The following is a 25,353-nucleotide window of genomic DNA, read 5'->3' as shown; positions in this document are numbered from 1 at the left end:
ATGCTGGTCATTTGGAAGCGTCTGTCCGGGAACTGCAGCCCAACCTATGTAAGCTGGAGCACCTGCTCAGCTCCGCCGCAGACCCTTAAAGCGACACACTCAGGCAGGTAGCCTTTATACAGCCTTGCGGTGGTGTGGCTTCCCTCATCGTGGCAGCTGGGACCTGCAAGCGCCCTAGTTCTAATTTGCCAGAGAGTGACTGGCAGAGATCAGAACAGACCTGGATGGTTAATTTGGAGGGTGGTGGGCTGTACTGCAAACAGTCATCCAGCCAGCAGTGGGGTTATATGCGGCAGGGCTGGCCCAGGGGCCTGCTTCCCTCGCCCTCTACTCCCCTGTTGTGCTTCTAATCAGCTCATTGGCATGTACAGACAAGTCCCCTCCACAGCCACCACTGTCACCAAGGGGCAGGACAACAGCCAGGAAAGAGGGTTTCTAAATGGAAGCTGTGTTCTGCTCAATTGCGCGTGCATAAGAAGAGAGGGTTTAGGGGATGGCAGACGGATGTGTTAAGAGCCGAGCAGGACGTGCCGCCATCGCTTTGACTGCGAAGAGACGGGTCCCTTGGTCTCCAAATGGCACATTAGACACACGGCTTGCGGTGTGGTGTTGGGAAGGAGGGGGCAGAGAGGCTTGAATTTGCTTTTGTTTAAACGCCTTGGCTTCCAGGTAGTTTGGAAATCCCGAAAACTGCGGTTCCAATGAATCACCGCAAACAAGCGTGCCCGTGGAGCTCAGTTAGATTTGCACGCTGGCTGCCTTCCCTCCCTGAGTTCGTCCTGTTCCGCCCACTCCGTGTGTAGTTGGGGGCTATGTGTCTGCGGGGGCTGTAAAAATTATGTGCCGGCGGAACCTTAATGTTTTAGTATGCATAAATTATGCAAATTGAGCCTCTCTGCACAACTCTGCTCCTGCTAGTTATGGGGAGTGGAGATCAAGTCCAGCCTTCTGACTAAGTGGGATCTTATCCAGCCACCCCTCTGGCATCTGAGGTTTGCCTGGTGTTGGAAAAGCCTGGTTGCTGGATCAGACCACTAGCTCAGTGGCAGAGCATCTGCTTGCATGCTAAAGGTCACAGATTCAATCCCAGGTGTCTCCAGGCTGGGCAGGAGAGAAACCCCCTGCCTGAAACCCTGGAGAGCTGTTGGCAGTAACTGTTGACAGTATTGAACTAGTTGATTGATTGATTGATTGATTGATTGATAGATTGATTGATTACATTTATATCCCACCTAGAGGATCTCCAGGTTATTGCCTGGTTTTCACATGGTTCTCCTCCTCTTTGCTATCCTTACAACAACCCTGTGAGGTAGGTGAGACTGAGAGGTTGTGACTGGCCCACTGGCTAAGTGGGGATTTGAATCACTGGCATAGTGGGGGGGGGCTGAGGGGGCTGTCACTCTGGGCAGATTTGGGGGAGATTTGGTTGCTCCCCCACAACAGGCTCTTTTCCAACCTCAACCCTCCCTTCGTTCATATGAGATGTGCTGAAACCCCATAAAGTGCCATGGCTCAGTGGTAGAGCACGTGCTTTGCATGCAGAATGTCACAAGTTTGATCCCGGGCATCTCCAGGTAGGGCAGTGCAGAATTAAACTGTGGCACTTGCTCTCACAGAAGACAGAATGTCCACCAACTAGGATGGCTTTAAATTGATTAGACAAATTCACAGCAGCGTGCCAGTCAGTCATTCACAGCTGAAAGTTGGAGTTAACTCTTGGTTGAGTGTCAGGCCTAATGAGCAGAGCAGCTCATTCTCTGTGGTCTTATTCCATAAAAACCAGTCCTTTCCTCCCCAGGGCTTTCCCCCAGCCATCAGAGACTGCGTCTGCGTGCAGCCAACCTCTTCTCCACCCTTTTAATGCCTCTTCTGGTTCTGGGACACACAGAGGAAAGGGGAGACACCTGTGACTCTTCACCAGCCTGACTCATCTCTGCCTCCCTCTTCCCATTACCCTTCTCCTGCTTCAGCTTCTGCCTCTGATTCTCTCTGCCATTGACTCTCCCAGCTCACTAAGCCCTGTTAGTTTTTCAGCTTTTGACACCTCCTCTTCCCAGTCTTTTCCCTCTTCTGCCTCTTGCCACTCATTGTTGTCCCACCACCATTCCCCGTGCTCTGAGCCTTCTTCCTTTGGTGGTTTCCCAGCGGGTTCCTTCCACCATTCCTCTGTGCCCAACCAGTCTGTGGCAGAGGAGAAGCGTATTGATGACTACTAGCCATGGTGCATGTGCCCTATCTCCACTGTCAAGAGGCAGCAAATGTTTCTGAATGAAACCCGAGGTACCACTGTACCAGTTTCTGGAAGCCACGAGAAGGGAGAGTGTTTTTGCACTCTGGTCCTGCTTGCAGGCTTCTTATAGATACATGTTTGACCACTGAGAGAACAGGATGCTGGACTAAATGGGTGTGTGGCCTGATCCAGCAGCCAGGTTCTTCTTCTCTTCGTAGATGTGATCCTGCCCCACACCCATCCCCAACCCTACACATGATTTTCAGTGTTAGAAACTGAGATATGAAAGCTAGGAGCTTAAGCCTAGGTTATGGGCACAGCAACTGAATGTCTAGGTGCTTTTTAAAAAAATAACAAGAATACAAAGCTGAAAATGAATGAACTGCAGCTAAAATATTATGTTCATTTTTCACATGCTCTAGTCCTTCCCCTGCCCATCCATATTCTTAAGAGAGTCTCTTCTCCAGTCTTCAGAGAGTAGCTGGAAATGGGGAGGCAGAAAAAGCTCCTCCTTTCCTTCTACTCTGCAGTTTTAATCTGAAATCTCAGGCGCAATACTGCGCCCAGAGCTCAGAAACTGCTCACACTAATGAAATTCCCTGTTGCAAAATGCACCTAGAACAATGGGAGTTTCAGACACTGGTCATTTTCCCAGCCCTTGCCTACTTTCCCATTGTTTTAGGATTACCTCTGGCAAGTTTCCGGAGGATCTGTATCTTGAGGAAATGAACAAGATGCACCGGAGTTATGGATTGCTATGACATGCCATGACCCTTTGGGTTAAAGTGGATCGACTGTAAGTCAAATAAATATAGACTCAATAAAACCATTGCTCTTGTAGAGGCAAACCCCCCCCCCCCCCAGTTCTTTTTCTCCACCTAGCCTGAGTGGCTGTTTTCCTTCCAAGGACTTTGGGGACAGGAGGGACGGCCGCCATCACCTGCATGCTAATTTTGGGTCTTGAGTGCTGGAGCTGCTATTGATTTTTGGAGGTATAAAAATAAATCTACTGTTAAACTGCTGATGTCTTTACTATATCCCCGTTTAGCTGCTATAGCACACTGCGTGGCAACAGACAAAAAGTCCCCCAGGCTGTCTTGGGGAGTGAGGGAGCCGTTAAAAAAGTTATTAGCCTTCTTAGAAAAAAGAGAAAAGGGAGGGAGGAGGATCATCATCCTAAAACTGAGTCACAAGGGAGCCCGCCTGCTGAGCTTGGGGTTTTTTTTTTGGGGGGGTTGCAGCGAGAGCTGACTCCAGGTATCGAAAGAAGCCTTCCCCAAGGTCTTGCGCTTTGAATACTTTGGACCACCACTCCCATCAAGCCTGGGACTGATGGGAGCGGTGGTCTGAAACAGTGGTACCTAAAGTGGGCTGTGGGATAAGAGGCAAGAGGGTGGCAGGGGGGCCCTGGAAGTGGGGGGCCCTCTGAGCGTGTTAATCACTTATTTATGATTGACCAGGTGAGAGCTAGAGCAAAACACCTTCCTTCCTTTGTATTTGAAATTCTACTTCTCCCATTGCTTTCAAAGCTATTCCCTTTGGTCATGTTTGTTTGTATTTACAATTCTGAGCTGTCACAATGATTGGTAATAGCTATTGATTTTCTGATCAATTAGCTGCATTACATTTGTGATAGATGGACATTTGTGCATGTTTGTTGAGCACTTATATAAAAATACTTAATCCTATAAATTTCCTTCACCCTTACACTTTCATTAGTAACGATGCTTTAAAGTATTTTTCAAGCAGTATCTGGTGTCACTGGCTCAAGTTCAGTTTTATTGAATTAATTAAACTGAATAGTTTTAATTGGGATTTTGAAACAATGCACAATTTTTACTGTTTTGAATCGGAAACGTAGAGTTGGAAGGGATCACGAGGGTCATCTAGTCCAACCCCCTGCAATGCAGAAATCTTTTGCCCAACATACGGCTTGAACCCACAACCCTGAGATTAAGAGTCTCATGCTCTATAAACTGAGCTATAAATTTTATTGCCCTATTATCTTTCTTAGTGCTTAGCTAAAGAACCCGTGAATCTATGAGAGGTTACCATGTAACTGCTGCCTAAAAACCTCCAATGAAGGAGAGCCAAAAGCTCTGAGGGGGTCCAAAAGCTCTTACTCTCAAAAAGTTCTTTCTAATGTTCAGTCGGCATCTCTCTCTTGTCTTTTGAATCCATTGGTTCGGGTCCTTCCCTCTGGAGCCACAGAAAACACATCCATCTCCCATGTGACAGCCCTTCAGAGGTAGTACATTGACATCATGACACAAGTAGCTTTGCCCTCCATGAATATGTCTAGCCCCCTTTTAAATGCATCCAAATAACTGTGAGAAAGCTATCTGTGGGAGAAGTGGCTTTGTATGTTCAAGATGATAAAAAAGTGTCAACTATCCATTTCCCTCGTTGAGGTTAAGGAAAAGATCACTGGATGCTTGCGCCACTTAAAGCCCATCTTGACTCCACGTTGCCGTGAAGGCCCCTCCGAGTGCCATTTTAACTCTGTATCCCATCAACCTGAGATCTCTGCATGTTTGGAAGTGATTTAGAGTGCAGTGAACAACGCTCAAGTGTACTGGAGTGCATTACCCAGCTTCTTTCTGCCTTTAACTGCCGCCTGGAGAACTATTGCATTGTTTAACTTTCCTGGAAGGAATAATGCAGTTTTGACCACTGCTAGTGGGGGGGGGAGCCTTGATGGGTGAAGGCTGGGCAGTTGCTTGTGGGGGGGGGGCTGCTCAGTCAGGTCCCTCTTTGAGTCTGGGGGCTGCTGCCATTGATGCCACAAGCTCTGATGTGTGTGGGTCTGTGTCAAATTTGTGCTTCATGGTCCTACTTGAAGGGTCGGTGTCCTGTCCTGTGCACATCAGTGGTTGTGAGAATGCCTTAAAGCTAAGCTTGCTGATCTGTCTCTTTTTGTCCGCAGATGTTGCAGCTGCGTTTTGCCAAGGGAGGGGTGGCCTTCTTGGCCCTCAAGCGGCTATCGCTATGCCCTGCTGCTTTCCACAGCACCCAGCGCGTCGAATACAAGCCCATTAAGAAGGTGATGGTGGCCAACAGAGGTGAGTTGGGGCTAGGGTGGGCGGGAGCTGTTGGGGACCCTGACTCCTGTGCTAAGCCATTCTCATTCCCCATCAGGATCTGTGCCACCCTCCCCCTTTTGATGTCCAGAAGACACCTCTCCCCAAAAGGAGCCATAACATTCACCTAGAAGTCTCTGTCTAGTTCCTTGGCCCCTTTGTCATTCCAGATCAGAGACTTCAGCAACACAGAGGCCAGACTCCAGTGGCACCATGGCCACCTCTGCGCACAGCCAAGGCTGGAGACTCCATAAGAGTGGAGCTCCAGTGCTGTTTCAGTAGCAATCATCTTCAGACTGAGCTACAGCACTAGCTCGGTTGCTAGCTGCTCCTTCTGTGGGAGGAGCCTCTTCCGTTTAAAGTGGGGGGCAACCTGCTTCAGCACTCATTGACCCTGAAGAGGCTGTGGTTCTATTAGGGCAGCACAGCATCCTCAGGTTTCAGAGGCAGCAGCACAATGGTTTCTCTTGCAGATGTGCTTCTGGTTGGCTTGATATGTCTGAGGCTGGCCCTCCCTCCCTCCAAATCCTCAGCCACATCCCTAGGGCCATGACAGGAATGCTGGTTCTTGCATGTTCCCGGGGTTATGCACCAAACCCTGCAAACCGTTGCCAGCCTTGAACACTGATTAAACCCTGACATCAGGGCAATATATGAATTATAAAGATAATAAATAATACATAAAAGAGTCCTGGAAGAGGCATTTCATTGTGTGTGAGAAAAAAGGGTGCATCTCCTTCAGGACATTTGAAAATTAAGGTGTAGGCAATGCTAATTACTAGGTTGTCATCAGGGCAAACTATATTTTAATTACTGGCTCTAAAAGTGTTTTGGCTTATCTTAATTATTGTTTTTAAGTTTGTTTTTATTTTTTTGTTTTTTATGATGTTGTTTTAAATGTTGTAAGCTGCCTCAAATGCCTACTTCAGAGAAAGGTGGGATGTAAATGCTTTAAATAATAGCAACAACAGCAATAATAGAATTGTAGAGTTACAAGGGACACAAGGGGTCATCTAGTCCAACCCCCTGGTTCTTGAAACTAGAGAATCCCTGACAGATGGTCATCTAACTCCTATATATATATATATATATATATATATATATATATATAAAATAATTTTTATTAAATGATTTTATGTTACAAAAAAACATTACAACCATACTGCCACAAAATATAATTGAGAAATAAAAATTACATACATCAATATTTTGTATGTTATTTGTTATTTATCGTCTTATTTCCTCCCAAACATTCCATACAACACACACACACTAATAATAATAATAATAATAATAATAATAATAATAATAATGAAAATAAATATTTCCCCCCTTTTATCTTACAGAATCTTTTCTTCAATTTTGACTTCCTGTCAAGTCCCTTCACATATGTTTTATCTTACGATTGAATGTACACAAAGCAATAAACCTTTCTATATAAATTTTCCAATACAGTACATTCAGAAAATATAATAAATCCTTAATTGTTATCCACCTCCTTTTACTTCCTTTGTCACTCGAATGCTAGCATGGAGTCAAAACTATTATTGCATTTTTGAACATATCTTCTATAACCATCCCATTTTCCCGCATCTAACCCCTTTATAAAACCCTCCTATGAATGAAAGTCCACCATTTTCTGAGAGAGTGCATTCCACTGTCAAAACAGCTCTTGCCATCAGAAATTTCTTTCAAAGGTCTTGTCTGAATCTCTCTTCCCTCTGGGGCTACAGAAAAAAAGCTTAAACTGTGCTGCCCAGAAGTGGACACAGGACTCCAGGTGGGGTCTGACCAAGGCAGAGTAAAGCAGCACTGTTAATTCTCTAGATCCTGGAAACTAGACTTCTGTTGATAGAATAGAATTAGCCTTTTTTGCTGCTGCAATAATAATAATAATAATAATAATAATAATAATATAATATAATATAGGCTGCAGTTCTCCTGGCTGCTAAAATTAACTTAATAATAAAATCACCTGATTGATTGATCAATTGAGGTATGTGCTGAGTTGATCAAATGGTGTAGCTGCTTCCACATTGCAGCTCCTCTCTCCCCATTTTCGTGGGCACTCAACGTTTGTGTTTTCCAGGGGAGATTGCAATCCGGGTGTTCCGAGCATGCACTGAGCTAGGCATCCGGACGGTGGCCGTGTATTCGGAGCAGGACACAGGGCAGATGCACCGACAGAAAGCGGATGAAGCTTACCTCATTGGCCGGGGGCTCCCCCCTGTCCAGGCCTACCTGCACATTCCGGACATCATTCAAGTTGCCAAGGTAAGAAGGACACTGGCTCTCACTGCCGTGAGTGGAATGAGCTATGGGGAGGCCAGGAGGGCTGAACCTATAAAGGAAGCTGGTGGTCTCTATGTGTTCTCAGCTGCTTAAACAAGCATTTATCCCCCCCCCCAAGTTCTCAGCTGCTGCCTCTTCCCCAGCCCTTCATCTCTTTGGCACATAGACCTATACTCTGCTCTAGCTAACAAGAAAACATGACCCAGAAGCTCCCCCTCCCTTTCCCCATGATTGACAGTGCCAAGGAAGGGGGGGTGGGAGGTTGCGTAAATTCTTAAGAAGAGCCACCTTCCTTGGCTTGCATTCACAAGTGCTTTATTAACTCACTTTGAGGTTTCTCCAGTTGGAAGAGAAGTTCTGGATTTAGCTGCCAAAGTGACAACCTGCCTTTGTCCTCTCGCTTTTCATGTGCACAGTTAAAACTGGCAAAGGAAATGCTCCGCTAACAAGGAGCGAATGTTGGAGGAGGCCTGGAATCCACAGGGTTTGCCATTAGCAGTGCAGCTGCAATGCAGCCTCGTTGATGCTGAAACAGTTGCAGGACCTGTAGGCACTTTATTTAATAGGCAGCGGGAGAGTTTGGGGTGGTTGTGAGTGGTGGGCCCCTCCACCTCGGTGTAGGTTAAGTCTTCCATTGTGCCCATGTGGGAGAAGCTGAGTGCTGAAAGGTTCAGGACAGATAAGCAGTTGGCTCCTTACCTCTCTCGCCCTGACCTAGCCACTGTGATCCATGCACAGTGTGGTCACCTCCAGGCTTGATTATTATAACTCACTCTACGTGGGGCTGCCCTTGAGACTGACCCAGAAACTCCAGTGGGTGCAGAATGCTGCGGCAAGACACTCTATGGGGTCCTCATCACGGGATCACATTCACCCGGTGCTATACCAGCTGCACTGGCTCCTGGTGGAATACAGGATCAGGTTTAAGGTGCTGGTTTTAACCTTTAAAGCCCTATACGGCCTAGGACCCTCGTACCTACAGGGCCACCTCTCCTGGTATGTCCCATGGAAGACCTTATGGTCTTCAAATAAAAAGATATTGGAGATCCTGGGCCACAGGGAGGTTAGGCTGGCCTGTGTGCAGTTGTCACCTTACCTCAAAAGGAATATTGTTTATTTGGAAACAATTCAGAAAAGGGCAGCCAGAATGATCAAGGCTCGAAATGGCCTCAGCCCAGTATACCTGAAGGAGCGCCTCCACCCCCATCGTTCAGCCCAGATGCTGAGATCCAGCTCTGAGGGCCTTCTGGAGGTTCCCTCAGTGAGAGAAGTGAGGTTACAGGGAACCAGGCAGAGGGACTTCTCAGTAGTGGTGTTCACCGTGTGGAATGCCCTCCCATCACATAGCAAGGAAATAAACAAATAAACAGCTCTCTGACTTTTAGAAGACATCGGAAGGCAACCCTGTTTAGGGAAGTTTTTAATGTTTGATGTTTGATTGTGTTTTTAATATTCTGTTTGGGAGCCACCCAGAGTGGCTGGGGAAACCCAGTCAGATGGGCAGGGTATAAATAATAAATTATTATTATTGAGGGGATAGAGTTACACTGAGGAAAAGTTACAGTGCTTGGGACTTTTTAGTTTAGAGAAAAAGCGAGAAAGAGGTGACCTGATAGAAGCTTATACAATTATGCATGGCAAGGAGAAAATTGATAGAGAAAAGTTTTTCTTCTTATCTCATAATGCTAAAACTTGTGGACATCCAATGAATTTGAATGTCAGAAGATTCAGGAGAGATAAAAGAAAGAACTACAATGAGGGAACTCCCTCCTGCAAGAGGCAGTGATGGTCACCAAACTGCCTGGCTTTAAAAGAGAATTAGGCAAATTCATAGAGAAGAGGTCTGTGGGTGACTACAAGCCACAATGGTTATGCTTTGCCCTTCACAGCTGCAAGCATTAATGCTTCTGAATACCAGTTGCTAGAAGCTACAAGACGGGAGAGTCCCCTTGTGGTCAGATCCTGCTTGCTGACTTCCCAGTGGGCATGTGGTTGACCCGCCTTTGAGGACAAGATGCTGAAATGGATGCGTTGCCTGAACCAGCAGGCTCTTTTTGTGTCCTTAATGCGAACACTGAGAGAGAGACACACACACAGAGAGGTTTTGTGCTGGCAAGCATTATGAAATTGAAATGTAATTGAAAACCAGCATTGCAGTACCCCCGAATTAATGGTCGTCAGAGTCAAATTTGCTGAGCTAAGTTGTGAAAATGAAGCACAATCAAGAGATCAAATAATTTGTAATAATAATGGCAGCTATATATAAAGCATTCAAACACTCATCTTAATGCACTTTCTTTCTACGATCAGCTGTCACAAGGCAACTTGACATTAGAAGTTTTCAGCAGTGTTCCATAAAAATCACAATGTGAAACAGCCACCACCACAGCATCAGCTTTTGTCTGTCTACGAAGCCACCAGCAAGATAGGTCCATAGCATTCTTCCTAATTTGTAGAGGGAGGAATTGAGAGGGCGAGAGAGAGCCCTAGGCTAGTGCATTCCAGATGCTGATGGACTCCAACTTCCATCAGCACCAACCAGCACAGTTAATGGTCAGGGATGATGGGAGTCACAGTCACAGATTCCCCATCCCTGAATCAGAGAAGGGCAAGTCGAAGTTGAATGTCAGAAGACTCCAGAGAGGTAAATGAAAGTCCTTTTGCATGCAGTGCATATATAAACTATGGGTTTCCCTCCCACAGGGGGCAATGATGGCCACCACCATGGATGGCTCTGAAAGAGGATTAGACAAATACATGGAGGAGAGGGCTGTCAATGGCTACTAGCTAGGATGATTTTATTTGCTGCCTTTATATCCCACCTTCCTTCTCTAAGGAGCTCAAGGCGACATGTATAGTTCCCCTCCCTCCTTATATAATCCCCACAACAGCCCTGCTTAATTTCAAACTCTGTGTTGCTGCAGGAGAACGAAGTGGATGCCGTCCACCCTGGCTACGGCTTCCTCTCTGAGCGATCTGACTTCGCCCAGGCCTGCATTGAGGCTGGCGTGCGTTTCATTGGGCCCTCTCCTGAAGTGGTGCAGAAGATGGGCGACAAGGTAGAGGCCCGCGCCATTGCCATCTCCGCAGGTAAGGGTTATGTTGACTGACAAGCGAGGGCGTGCCTGACTCCCAACTTGCACAGAGTTCCTTAGCCAATAAGAAGGCAGGATTAAAGCAGACGAGAGTTATCTAACACTGGCAGTCTGTGAGCTAGGTCTGTTCCCTCCACTCCAGTTCTTTGTGTCCTCTGCCCCTCTTCCCTGCCTCCTAATGCAGCAGGTCTTTCGTGAAACTGGAGGCTTCTGAAAAAGCGAGCGGGTATGGAGAGCCATTGCAAATTTGGGGAGTGTTACAGAGATGCCACCACGAAGCGCAGAAGCTTTTAATTCTATTTTTATCCCGCCTTTCGTCAAAACTTCACAAGGCAAGCAATGTGGTCCCTGCCTCTTTTTTAGAGATAGGATATTCCCCATGCTTCCCAGGCTACTGGCCCTGGTGCACAACCATTGCACTTGCACATCCCTGGCTTTTAGGCCCTGCTTTAAACCTGGAATTGCCCAAAAGATGTGGCCTGCGGGGGGGGGGCAGAGGGGGGTAGAACAGGGGTAGTGGGTACAGTAGGGAAAGAAAAATAGAATTGTAGAGTTGGAAGGGAGCACCATGGGTCATCAAGTCTAACCCCCTTCAATGCAGGAATCTTATCTAAAGAATCCCTAACAGAATGCCATCTAGCCTCTGCTTAAAAGCTTCCAGGGAAGGAGAGTCCACAACCTTCCGAGGTTGTCTGTTCCACTGCCAAACAGCTCTTACCACCAGAAAGTTCTGACCTTTCGCCAGAATCTCCCTCCTTTCAACTGGGCCTCATTCTCTGGAGCAGCAGAAGACAAGCTTGCACCATCTTCTGTTGCCTTTCAGTCTCCTCTTCTTCCCTTCTGCTCTCCAGGGGTGCCTGTGGTTCCCGGGACAGATGCCCCCATTTCCTCGCTCAGCGAGGCTCAGGAGTTCTCCAAGACTTACGGGTTCCCCATCATTTTCAAAGCTGCCTACGGCGGAGGAGGGCGGGGCATGAGAGTTGTGCGCAGCTATGAGGTAAGGGCTGCTGCTTTGCTTCTCCTTGGCTTGCGGGGGCAGGGGTCTTGCACCCTTCCCACTGGGGGGTGGGTGGGTGAGGCTGGGTTGGTAGGTGTCCGGCTCCGTTAAAGTTTCAGGTCAGACATATTGCCTTGTTTCCTGTTTGGTGTGTCTTCAGGAGCTTTCCCTTGAAATCCTGCAACTTTCTATACCACAAGCATTCTGGTTTACATAGCATCCTGAGTTGGCTGTGCCATAGTGCAAAAGTGCCCCTCTGGAGGGCAGTGACTACTGAGACAACATCCTGGAGGGGATGGTCCGATTGGACATGAGGGGTGGGGAGAATTTGAGGAGGTGCCCAGTGATGAGACTGGGGAGGGACTCAGCAGGTATGGGAGAGCCGCCTCAGGATTCCAGGGTCATCTGAGGTGTCAGAGGAGGCAATCGACAGGCAAGGAATTTGATTCCGGGGAGGGACCCAGTAGGTTGTTACCTTGCCGGCCATTGTCTGTCTTGCCCTCCCTGGCACCATCTCCGAAGCCAGTCACTGCTGATGAGACTCTGCCCTTCCAGGAAGTGTCCAACACCCAGTCTGGCTCTGATCCATCGCTGTCACCTCCTCTCTTGCCTGGGACACAGAGACGCCAGCACAAACAGTCCCCAGTGTGGAGTTCCTATTTGCAGGGATAGATTTGTAGAGTTGGAAGGGTTCCAAGTCGTCGTCTAGTTCATCCCCCTGCTGTGCCTATCCCTCTCCTTTAGAGCAGGAGCCCAGGGAGGCGTGTCAACTGTTGGATCGACATTTTAGCTCACCTAGTCGTGCCCTGTGCTGGCTGGTGCTCCTTGCTTTGCTTTCTTCTATAGTAGAAAGCAAGATCCAAATTCAAGTCCTTCATGCAGCAGAAGCCAAGACAATAGTGTTGGGGAGACATTGGATGGCCCAGCGCAAATCCACCACAAGTGCAATATTAATGCGTCCGTGGCATATTGCAGGATGGTCCCACAAAAAAACCAAAACACCAGCCTGCAAAGGACCCTGAGCATATTGCTTGCTTGCAAGAACAAAAAGTGTGTGTGTGGAGGTGAGGCTGGGGTAGGGTGTGTGCAAGAAATGGACGGGTCTTACAGAATCTCTCATCAGAGGGATTAGATGCTGAGAAGGCAGGGGAAGTCTGAGAAGGGGCATCAGTGACAGTCCCCAACTTTCCTTCCATCCTCCCTCCCTCCGTCTTTCATTCTGGGGTCTTGGACAGCCAGTTGCAACAAAAGCATCCCACCTTCCACTCACTTTAACTGCAGATAACACCATTACCATCTTCGCCCTGCAGGAGCTGGAGGAAAACTACACCCGGGCTTTTTCGGAGGCTCTGTCCGCATTTGGGAATGGGGCTCTGTTTGTGGAGAAGTTTGTGGAGAAGCCAAGACACATCGAAGTCCAGATTTTGGGTATGTTTATGTTCTTATGTGAACTGCTGGCAATGAGGGCTGATTAAGGACCATTTCATGTGTCCCTTCCTTTCTTTGTTTCAACCCGGGCAGAAGTGTGCTGTTGCCACAGGCAGGGAGGGAGACAATTTGTCTGGAGGGTTTGGGGCAAGTCAGTACACTGCTGCTCAGCTTGATGAGTTTATTTCCAACTGTTCCCATTCTCAGGGTTCAAGGAGGACAAAAGCATCTTGAAGGCAATAAATAAGTGTGTGTGTGTGTGTGTGTGTGTGTGAGAGAGAGAGAGAGAGAGAGAGAGAGAGAGAGAGGAGGGGGGGCTAGTTCACACATCACTTTAAACCACAGATAACTAAACTATGATTTAAAGGTGAACATACAGAGTTCTGGTGTGTTCTGCTATGGGGCTAAAATTGTGGGCCCTTCACTCCCTTGCTCCTGCTGCTGCTGGTGGTAATTAAGTCATGGTCTGGCTAAGCGTTATATCAGAACCCAGGGCCATAATTTTAGCTCCAAAGCACCAGAACACTGTGCTTTCGCATTTAAACCATAAATCAGCTTACATATGGCTCAGCTATGGTCAAAGTGATGTGTGAACGAGGCCAGAGAGGAAGATATGCAAAAACCAGGCCTGCCACCCAATTTAAAGAAGTCACATAATTGCATGAACTTTAATCAAGTGATTAATTGACTGGTGTTAATGAAACAATAGGTCCAAAGGGAGCTGAATGTTTTGTTATAAGATGGTGCCAGCTGGTGCCAAACTTGGAAGGGGCACTACTTCCTTTGAGAGAGAGAGAAAGAGAGAGAAGAAAGGAAAGGAAGGCGTGTATTAATGTGAAATAAAGGCTTGTATTAGTGTGAAATTAATGTGAAATAAATATTGGTAATATTAAACAGTTTGCTTCTTGATTACTCAAGGGTGCCTTGTTAGTCTGTCTACAAGCTTGCTTCTTCTTTTTTACTTGATTAATACAACCAATTAGTTTGCTTGCAAGCTATATTCATAAGAACATCAGAAGAGCCCTGCTGGCTCAGGCCAATGGCCCACCTAGTTGAGCAGCCTGTTCTCACAGTGGCCAACCAGATGCCCCAGTGGGAAACCAGCAAATAGGACCTGAGCACAAGAGTAACACTCCCCCACCCACCAGTAAAACCTCCCCTCTGCTCCTCCCTTGGGCAGGTGACAAATATGGGAACGTGGTGCACCTGTACGAGAGAGACTGCTCCATCCAGAGGCGGCACCAGAAGGTTGTGGAGATTGCCCCTGCCGCCCACCTCGACTCCCAGCTGCGCTCCAAACTCACCAACGATGCCGTCAAGCTGGCAAAGCAGGTGAGAGCTCCAGAGGACAGCCACGTTCCTTTGTTTATTGCATTTATATTCCAACTTTTTCTCCAAGAAGCCGACGTACATAGTTCTCCCTCCCCGCATTTAACCCACACAACAACCCTGTGAGGTAGGCAAGAATGAGAGACTAGACCAATATAACCCAGCAAGCTAAATGGCTGATTGGAGATTTGAATCCTCGTCTCCCAGGTCCTAGTCGGACACTCTAACCACTACACTACCACTGGCTTTCTGTTGGGAACTCTGCATCCAGGCATGAGTGCCCTCCATTTTGACCATCTCGGGCTACAGCTCCCATCAGCCACAAGCAACTTGGCCATTTGGGGCTACAACTCCCATCAGCCCCAGCTAGGATGGCTACGTTCTCATCAGCCTCAGCATCCTATGGATGTACTGCCTGGGACTGCTGGGAGTTGTAGTCTGAGATGGCCAGGCTGCCCGAGGCTGATAGGAGCAGTCCAAAATGGCTGTGCTGCCTGAGGCAAGTGGAAGTCATAGTCCAAAACATCTGGAGGGCACCCAGTTGTCAAAAGTCTGATCCAGACAGTATATGGTGAGGAGAGAAGAGCCCCAATTTTGACCCTGTTCTAAAAAATAGGGAGAGGGCTTACTGGAAGGGACATGCTTGGCATACAGAAAGGTCTCCCAGACACCATCTCTGGCTTCACTTGTCAAAAAGGGTCTCAGGGTTGAGGACCCTCTGAGACCCCAGAGAGCTGCCGCCGGTCAGAGCAGGGCCGCTGAGGTAGATCCATACACTTTCGTGCGTTTGGGTGCCTGCCACTGTGTACAAGCACCAGCGTCCTGGGGGAGAGGGATCCTGCTATCACTCGCTCTCGACTGGCAGCCTGGGCTTTTGTGAGACAAACTAAAGTGGCTTCTTGGCCAGGTGCCGCCTCTGGGCCATGCATTTGCGCTGCTGGCCAGCTCATCTGCAGAGGGATGATGGGGACTCTGCTGCCATCCAGCACCATCTGGATTAATTGCTAAGCCTGCAGCTGAGAATCTGGCAGCCGCCCTGGGGGGATGTGGGGAGGGGAAGAGGGGGGAGGAGAGAGGAGGAGGAGGGCTCTCTGGCCTCCCTGGGTTGTGGGAGGTAAAGCCAAGCCGTTGCCTTGCCTTGCTGTGAAAGCATTGCAGCCATGAACTTGGAAGTGTCATTCCAGTGTTGATGCATGGATAGGTTTTGAAAGATGCATTTTACCAAACAGTTGGAGAGGAGGAGATGTGACGTATTGGTCATGCTGCCAGCCCCTGCTGTGCTGTGCTGGGATTTGAGTCTGAGCGCCCAAAGGCTCCCAGGATCTGGGTGCACAGATGCTTGCCTGCATCTCTAGAGCCGCAGGAACCCTGTTTCTACAAGGGGCATGTGTGGTCTCTTTTGCAACCACTGAACCTCATTGATAAGAAGACTAGGAAGAGAATTCAGGAATTTTAGCCTCTGTCCTTCGCTCCCAATCGCTGATGGCAGATCTGCTGGCTTTCAGCTGCACCCTATAATCCATAACAGAGAAGGTCTGCCTCTTCTAACTAGTTCACAATTGCCTGTCTGGTCCTCCAACTCTATGGTAATTCACAGAGGAGAAAGAGGGGATGGTGGAAAAAGACAGACTCCCTCAAAAGGTGGTGGACTCCTTCACTGGGGGCTTTTAAGAAGGGGTGGCAAGGCCTTTTGTCACAGCTTCTTCAGTTGCGATTCCTTCAATTTAGCGGGTTGGACTAGATGACCCCTGGGTTCATATCCAACTCTGCAATTCTGTGAGATTGGTTCCATCCTCCCAGCTTTTTCTGCTTGGACCAGTCCCTGAATATGGAACTAATCGGCTGTCTGAACATCACTGGTGCCTGTGAGAGAAGCTTTTTACATGCCCCCTCCCAGGTGGAGCAGAAGAGCTCCCGAGCTTTCCATCAAAGTGATGGCCCCATCCCTGGAGGTGCCATTTCCCAGCAAAGACTTGGCCTCTGCTCTCTCCTGACTAGGACACCGGCAGCACAGGGAATTGAGTTCAGTGGCTCATGCCAGAACAAAGTAACACACATACACACCTACCTCTGTTTGGAGCTCCAATAAGCTGCCTGGGAGTCTCTCTATTCAGCAGCTCTTAAAGGGGATATAAGTGCAGCCGTAGACTCCTCTCCCCAATCTGTGCCACAGGTTTCCTTACAACTTGCCCTCCACGCCAGGGATGTGAGCAAGTCTCCCTGTTTCTGTCCTGTGTCAGTGCTGTGTGTGCTCAGCCCTCAGACTGTTCTCTCCCAGCAGGACTGCTCTGGTGTCCTTAAAGAAAAGCTTTCCCAGCCAAACAATATTTTGGCTTCAGTGAAAAGAAGGAATGCTACTGTCCAAAACCCGGAGAGCCACTGCCACCCCGTGTCGGCAGTACTGAACTAAATAGATCAATGGTCTGATGTAGTATAAGGCAGCCTCTTGCGTTCATATCAAGGGAAAGTTAGAAGTGGACCGGCCAGGTATCTGTGGCAGCTTTCAGGGAGGGAGAGTGATGTTCTCTGCTGGAACAAGAGATGCTTAAAAGGACCTTGGCCATGCCGATCTCCCTTTACAGCAGGGAGATGGATGTGTGTGGGTCTTCACTGTTGTGAAGCTATTGGGAGGAAAGGCTGAAGAAAGGCAAGGTTTGTTTGTGTGTTTGGCCTTGACATGTTTCTGACTGGCACAGAGGTGCAATTATTATTATTATTATTTCCCAGCATCCTTTGCAAGTGTGTCTTCTCATGCCTGCCTGCCTGTGTACAGGCATGGACCCAGTTGTGCTTTGTTTTATTTACCTCTTCTGACCTACCGTGTGCAAACAGTGTGTGCCATCTTTGCCGGAGATCTGGGAAGATGGAGAAATTCTCTCCCCACCCAGAGCTCTGCTCCTCGCACAGTGACAAGCGACAGGAAGGCACAGAGCAATTAAGGGAATGAGCACACCGGCATAACGAATTGTACAGGAAGCAGGACTTTTTTAAGGAGATGAGCTGGAGCTCAGTGGCAGAGTATCTACTTGGCAATGCAGAAGGCCTCAGATTCATTCCCCAGTGGCATCTCCCAAGTAGGGCTGCGAGTGACTCTTGCCTAAACAGTAGACAGTACTGAGGAAGATGAGCCAATGGTGTTACTCAGTATAAGGCTGCTTTCTATTTGCTTCTGCCCCCCCCCCCAATTTTTTTGTATGGTAACAGCATATTTTTGGGATGGGGGGAGGAGACAGCTCTGCAGAGAACCAGGTTGGCAGAAGCACCATTGTTGCAGCCAGAGTTCAGGGCTTGAGTCAACTCAGCTGAAGAACTTTTGGGAAATGGGACTTGATGATCATTTATTCCAGCCCCTAAATTAATGCCGAGTGTCAAAATGAGGCTGTGGGCTCTGATTCTCTGCATGATTGGCAGGTTCTTCCAGAAGTCTTTCAGCACCCTGTCTCAGCAGCCGGCCAGATGCTCTAGGAATCGTCCCATCAGAGCAGAAAGGCAAAGAGTCCTCCTCAGTCTTTCACCCCCAGCATTTGGTATTCTAAGGTAGACACTCTCTGTACATATAGATTCCATTTTGCTATGTTGGCTAATAGCCGCTGAAGACTTCCTCCTCCATCGTGCATTTGTCTCATCATTTTGAAAGGCTTTTAGCTCCCAAAGGAAGGAAATTCCATCCTTTGCTTTGTGCGAAGAAGGAGCAATCAGTGATCTGAATTCTAGCATGCTGAGAGCAGGGAGAGGAATCTCCCTCTTTCTCTCTTCTCCCTAAAGACCAAGCACAAAGGGAATTGGGATGGGGGAGGGGGAGAAGAACATTCCTGTCCACCGATTCTCAGCAGAGTGTTTCAAGGTCAGTTCACCATTAGCAGCACCAAATGGTTGGTGCAAGATGTTGTCAGGAAGGTGAGGCATACACGGAGGGTGTTTAGTCAAGGGATCTCAGTGGCAGCACCCAAGGCGGTAGCTCAACAGGGGATTGCAGGAGGTGTGTGTGTGTCTGTGTGTGTTGCCTTCATGTTGCACTTGCAGTTCTCTTGGGATCATCTGGCTGGCCACTATCAGAGACAAAACACTGGGGCTTGGGTCTCGTCCAGCAGGGCTTCTAAGGAAAATCTTTCCCAGCCGAACGATATTTTGGTTTAAATGTAAAGAAGGAAGTAGAACCATCACCCCCATTTAAAAAATGGCAGGTGCTGCATTCAGGAACCACTTTTGCTGGGCCTTGCCAAGGTTTGCTCCTGTCCTGGCTCTTGCTTGAAGATGCAGCTCCTGGACTCTCTCGGCTGTATTATGGCCGAAGGCTTTATTACAGAATTCACCGCAATGCCCAAATGTTGATTGGCTTACAAGGTGCACAAGTCAGCAGTTATATTGAAGCTCTAAAAGGTTCCTGGCTAGGTGTAAGCTAAGATGTTGTCCCAATACTTGGCACTCCAGCTGAGCTCTCCTTTTGAAGAGTGGGGCAGACAGAGAAATTCACACGGTTGCTGTCCTGAGCCTCGGGACTGGGAAAAGCAAACTGGCATTCCTGCGAGTAGCTTGGGTCTATAGCATCAAAGAATTGTAGAGTTGGAAGGGACCATGAGGGTCATCTAGTCCAACCCCCAGCAATGCAGGATCCACAACTAAAGAATCCCTGACAGATAACCCTCCAACCTTTGTTTCAAAATCTCCAATGAAGGAGAGTCTACCACCTTCTGAGAGAGTCCGTTCCACTGTCAAACAGCTCTTAGCACCAGAAAGTTCTTCCTAATGTTTAGTCTGAATCTCCTTTTCCTGGTGTTTGAATTTGTTGATTTGGGTCCAACCCTCTGGAGCAGCAGAAAAGAAGCTTGCTCCATTTCCCATCATCTCACACTCTTCTCCACGCTAAACTCCCTCAACCTTTCTCCTTAAGGATTGGTTTCCAGACCCTTTATCATCTCAGTCACCCTCCTCTGCACACCTTCCAGCTTGTCAATATCCTTCTTAAACTGTGTTGCCCAGAAGTGGACACAGGACTGCACGTGGGGTCTGACAAAGGCAGAACAGAGTGGTACTATTACGTCCCTTGATCTGGACACTTGCCCTGCCACCCCATCCTTTAAGGCAGAGTTGCTGCAGCCAACCCAAGCCATGCCCACCACTGAGTCTTTCTGTGCCTTTGTCAGGTGCTTTTGCCTGGCTGAAATGTACCTTTGAACTGGGGCAGTGCCTGGCACTTGGCATCAATGGAGGGGTGCATGTGTGCAGAAACCTGACGTTGGCATGGCCAAAAGTTCGCCCACTGCACAATGGCAAGAGTCACATCCATTGCCCCACCCACTTTTGCTCCTTGTTGAATAAGGGAACCGTCATATCTTGTCGCTTTACAAAGTGGGAATAGATTAAAAGGTAGAACAACCCCCCGGCCCAGGAAAGAATGAGGGGAGTCAAGGTCAGAATTCCACAAAGGGTTGAGGAGGAGTTGGACTGATCCCTAAACCTGCTTCCAGTTGGACATCTTGTTTATTTACCTGTGGATACCCATCCCTCTGACCTGGCCCCAAAACTGTGCCTCTGTGGCGTGCTGGTCACTAGAGGGCAGTGTGGTTGCTCCTCAGACAGACAAAGCTCCTCCCTTGCCTCTCCGCCCCCCTCACAATGCTCCTGTATCCTTAAATGCATTGCTAAACAGCTCCAGCAGGAAGATCCATCCACTCCCCTCCCCCAAGACACATCCTTCCTCCTATTTTTGTTTAAATGGCAGCATAGGGGGGGGATGGACCGAGCTGCAGCCTTGGCTTGAGGGGCAAACCGCACCCCTGAAACCTGGAGCAACAAACCCTCTCAACCTTGGCTGTATTAATAAAAACTTCAGGGTGTTATATATATGATTGCCAGGATCAGCCGACTTGGAGCTGCTTGCCCCAGTGACTTAGAGGCTGTTGGCGCTGTGGGTGATAGCACTTCGTAATCTCTCCCTCCCTCCTTCCCTCTCTCTCTCCCTCCTAATAGTTCTTTGGGGGATTGTGGGGATGGGGGGGGAGGAGAGAGAAAGAGACTTGAAGCATAAGTAGAACAGCTGGATGGGAAAGACAAGACAGCATTATTTCTTTAATTTGCTGCATTTAAATCCTCCCGATTCTGCAGCAGAGCTCAAGGCAGCATCCGTGGTTTGTGTGTGTCTGTTCCCAGACTGTCTGTTCCCTGGCCAGCCTCACTTACATGTTTGTTTAAAAGCATTTCTAAACCACATAACATTTAAAAATCATCTCTATGCATCACACAATAGAAAAGAAAGCAATAAGCAGTATCTTTAAAAACAAAACTCTGCAAGAACATGAGTAGAATCTGCTTGATCAGGCCAATGGCCCATCTAGTCTAGCATTCCTGTTCTCTCAGTTCCCAACCCAGATGCCTGTGGGAAACGAGCATGCAGGATTCGAGCATGAGGGCACTCTCCCCTCTGGTATTCAGAATTTGTCATTTATCATTATGTATTTACTTACTTCATATACTGCCCTTCATCTTGGGATTGCTTCCCCTCTCCCCCTTTTGAAGACAACATTTGCCCGTCTCCAGTTGTGCAGCATCTCATCTGTTTCCCAAGGATTCTTAAAGATTTCAGGCAGCGGCTCTGAAATAACACCTGCTGTTTCTTCCAGCACTCTGGGATGTAATTCCTCTGACCTTGGAGACTTGAACTTATTTAAAGCAGTCTCTAGTTAAAAGTTTCTCTGAGAGCAAAGCTGGGAAAGATCCTGACCCCTCTTAACTAGAGATGACTAGGATCAGATATCGGGTTTTTCTGACCCAGCAAGCTTCAGGTTAGAGTGGGATTTTGAACCCAAGGTGAGCCAGGTCCAACCCTGGCACTCAGAACAACGGCACTCCATGCAACATTTTTATTTATTTTTAATTTGTTTCATACAATTTGTATGCTGTTTGATTGTGTTAAATAAAACAAAAACCACACCGACCCTCAAGGTGGTTTACAAAGAGAATAACATTACCAGTAAAAGGAGTAAATACCAACTCTTTTAAAACTTCCAAAAGATAAAACCAGCAATAAAGTAAAAGCAGATTAAAACACATGCCAGTATTCTACATATCTGTACATACTTACATATCTAGGTGGACTTGTCTAAACAGAAGTGTCTTTAGCAGGCACTGAAAATAGTACAGTAAAGGCTCCTGGCTGATGTCAGTAGGCAGGGAGTTCCAGACTGTAGGTGCTGCCACACTAAGAGATTGATTTCTTATAAATACAGTGTTTCCTAAGAGAACGGGCCAAGGAGGCTGCAATCTGAATGTCTCTGATGGTGGAGGCAAAGGGGTTGTGTGGAGTGGGCAGGAAATGGAGAAGCTTGTCTGGCGAGGAATGAATACAGGCAAATGCCACTTGGGCTCTCCTGTCCTCTAGAGTGGGGGGTGGTGAGAATCAAGTAGATTTGGCATTAAAGCGAGAGCCATCATCTGTGTTCTCCAAATTGTTAACATTTTAGGCTTGCTTTTGAAAAACAGCTTGAGTTGGGTTGTCAGGCATCCTCCCACCTTTTGGCTTGCCAAGTCACATCCGGAAGGCGCATGACCTGGAAGCTCCTTTGCAATGACAAAGCCCTTTTCTTTCCTAATTGGGCTTTTGCCTTTGATTCCCCCCCCCTTTCCCCCTGTAATCTGCAGCTTGTTTTCAGGCCTGCTTTACCCTGCCTGTCTTCAGCTTCCCAGTTTTCTGTCACTCTCCAGGCCCTTCTCAATCCCTTGGGTACTCGCAAGCTGGCAAAATCTCTCTCTTTCACTCTCAGGGCTGCCAACAAACTATCCCATGGCTCTGCATGGCTAAGCCCACATATCCAGGACTGACATTTGGTTTGCCACTTTTTTGTGGGGGGAGGGGGAGAGGAAGCACTTCTGTGTCTTGAAGGCAGAAGGTCTCTGGCTTCCATCGACTCCAGCCAAAACAGCCATGCTGGCTGGGCCTGATGGGAGTTGTAGTCCAGAACGCCTGGAGAGCGTCTGACTTAGATGGTGAAGCAACTGGGCAGGGAACAAGCCTTGTATGCAGAAGGTCTGAGGTTCCGTTCTCAGCATCTCTGGTGAAAATGAAAGAGCCTGGTGAGGCCAACATTGTCATGGCTCCTGTGGTGACAAATGAGAAGGAGCAGTCCTGGCAAGATCCACCAGAGGGAGAGGACGTGTCAAAGGAGATTGAGGAGACCGTTGACTGGGAGGGTGGTCCAAGTAGCCCACCAGGAGACATCCCTGCCCAGTTGCTGCTTCTAGATGCCCCAAACGCTATTGTAGAGAAAGCAGTATTCACCATAGCACACAATTCAAAACTGCACTCAAAAAAACATGGTAAAGGCTTTGCTTGTTTGATTCCTTGTTTATTTGCAGATGCAGGGTGCGTTACTTCACGACTTCCCCCTTGCTCCGCTACAAGTTCCCCAGGCTTTAAAACATGTAACTCATAATGAGACAAGATAGAAATTAATGTATGTATATATTCTATTGTTAGAGACAACTCCACTTGTGAAGAAGGTTCAAAACAAGTTATAAGCCTGGGGGACTTGGTTTATAAGCCTGGGGGACTCAGTGTGGTTCAGAGCTGCTGCTGCTGATGCCTCCTCTGTCGCCTCGGACTTGGAGACACCAGCATAGCCCACCAGAGAAAGTTCCCGTTGGCTTGCCCTGCCTAAAGAAACATCTCAATTGTCACACTGAAGTTGTGCTTGCCCTGCTCCTTTACTGTGGGAGACGAGGGAATGTGTCTCTTGCTGGATCAACTTCTCAGCTTGCTTCACCATGAAGAACACCCTGTTGTGCCATTGGACCCTATTTTGCTCCATACCATGCTGGAACCTAGAAATCTGCCTTATCCTGAGTCAGACCATTGGTCCATCTAGCTCAGCATTGTCTACATGGATTGGCAGCGTCTCAGGATTTTGGATTCTCCTCGCCCTACCATGGCTTGAACTGGGGACCTTCTGCATACACAGCGGATGCTCTGCCCCTGAGCTGAGGTCCTTCCTCATACCATTTTGAGCATTTTGGCAGTTCTTCATCCTCCAGTGAGAGCCGGGATGCTTCTGCACTGTTGACTGTGTGGCCTGTATCTTGAGTTGCATACATGCTGATTTTTGGAATGAAGCTTCCGGGAATTCTCGAGTCCGAGGACTATGCCTGAGAGCTGGAGCCAAATGGAATCCCCATCCAAATAGCTCTTGAGTACAAGCTGGCAGCAGCCCAAAGACCCGACAGGCCTCCCTGCCATGCTTATGGGCTTCCCTGCAGCACCTGGCTGGCTGCTGTTGAAGACTGCTGGGCTTCAGTCCAATTCACCAGGGCTCATTGGAGTGCAGAAAACTTCAGATTCCGCCTTCAGTATCTTCTTTTAGAACTCAGGTGGGAAAGCTAAAGCCTGAGGGCTCCATCTGGCCCTCAGGCTAATTTTGTGCAGGTGAGGGGAGGTCGGAGAGAGAGAGAATTGAAAAGGATGGAGCGGGGGGGGGGGGGGTCCCCCTGCAAGAAAGCAAGAAATTTGGACCCCTGTCAAGGGTGATCTTCACTCCACAAAGCAACATTCAGGGGAGATTAAAGAAAGCCCTTCTTCATTCAGTGTGCATAGTTAGGCTGTGAAACTCACTCCCACTGGACTCGGTGATGACCACCACCTTGGATGGCTTTGAAAGAGGAATAGATAAATTCATGGAGGAGTGTGCTCTGCCTTTGCGATCACAGGCAGTAACGCTTCTGAAGACCAGTTGCTGAAAACCACAGCAGCTCAAATCCTGTATGCAGGATTCCTAGCAGAGGCATCTGGTTGGCCATTGTGAGAACAGGATGCTGGACTGGATGAGCCATTGGCCAGATCCAGAAGGCTCTTCTGTTGTTCGTACCTGCTGGGTGTGGTAGAACATGAAGATAGAGAGAGGGAGAAGGGGCTGTTTCCCACAAACTCCTTTGTGACTCCTTACTCTGCCCACCTATGGCATTGGCTTCGCCCACCTCTAGCACATTTTCCCGAGGGGATGCAGCCCTTAAGACAACAACAACAACAGCGCCTTGCCCTTAAATGATCTTGGGAGTTGCGGCTGGCCACCTATGTTGATAGGAAGTTGAGCAGACAGCTTTGAGCTCCACCGGGATGCTTCATGTTTTTTAACCACCACGGTCTCTTCCTGTCTGTCTGAATGTCTTAGAAAATAATGTCTTAGAAAATGGGACAGCTAGAAGGGCAGAGTCTCAAGGCTTATTTTGGAGCTTTTCCGTCAAAGGAAAACGAGGACAGCCAAGCAGACTGGAAAGGCTGCGATAATGGCGTCAAAGCTGCCGGAGCAGTGATGAAGACGCACAGAGGCAAGGACTCAGCCCGCTGAATGCCGCTGCTGCCTGATTCTGTTGAAGTCCCCGTCTAAAGGCAGAACAAGAAGCCACACTTAAGGAACGCTGGAGCACAGCGTCTCAGGAGTGGGTGAGAAAATGTCAGACGTACCTAAAGCTGCCAGTCAGGATTCCAGGGGCAAGAGGAGTTTTGGAGGGCTATTTTGGAGTGTTTAAAAAAAACACACAAAAAAAACCTGGTTTGCAAATCATCTTGAGCTTGAGGTGCGCAGTGAGGCAGCCAAGTTTGCTGATGATACTGAATTGTTCATGGTGGTTAAAACAATCCTAAAGGATCTCCCCAAAGTAGATAAATGAGTGGTAAAATGCAGTTCAGTGTAAGCAAGCATAAAGTCATGCACATTAGGGCAAAAAAAGGTCTTAATTTCATATATATGTCTGTGGGGTCTGTACTGGCAGTGACTCGCCAGGCACCAGAGGAGGTATTGTGCCAGCCCTCTGCTCCCTACATGACACCTGATGATGAATGGTTCTGTGTTAGTTTCTGAAGATGCTACTCTTCTCACTTCATATTATGGAGACCTGAGGGAACCTCAGTGCCTA

General features: G+C 48.1%; 1 protein-coding gene across 13 annotated transcripts in view; it reads left to right on the top strand.

Annotated features, from left to right (window-relative positions):
* PC (pyruvate carboxylase) overlaps positions 1 to 25,353 on the top strand; it is a 260,561-nt gene that overhangs the window by 67,562 nt on the left and 167,646 nt on the right. For all 13 annotated transcript variants that reach the window (XM_083716620.1, XM_083716617.1, XM_083716613.1 and 10 more), the window contains 6 exons: positions 5,157 to 5,292; positions 7,400 to 7,584; positions 10,527 to 10,692; positions 11,549 to 11,694; positions 13,005 to 13,122; positions 14,303 to 14,454. In XM_083716620.1, coding sequence (XP_083572746.1) covers positions 5,157 to 5,292; positions 7,400 to 7,584; positions 10,527 to 10,692; positions 11,549 to 11,694; positions 13,005 to 13,122; positions 14,303 to 14,454 — 903 coding nt within the window. The remainder of the gene's footprint in view (positions 1 to 5,156; positions 5,293 to 7,399; positions 7,585 to 10,526; positions 10,693 to 11,548; positions 11,695 to 13,004; positions 13,123 to 14,302; positions 14,455 to 25,353) is intronic.

The sequence above is a fragment of the Podarcis gaigeae genome (genome assembly GCF_964106915.1).
Source record: "Podarcis gaigeae genome assembly, chromosome: 16".
NCBI classification, from domain to species: Eukaryota; Metazoa; Chordata; class Lepidosauria; order Squamata; family Lacertidae; genus Podarcis; species Podarcis gaigeae.
This window is presented reverse-complemented; position numbering and strand designations above follow the sequence as displayed.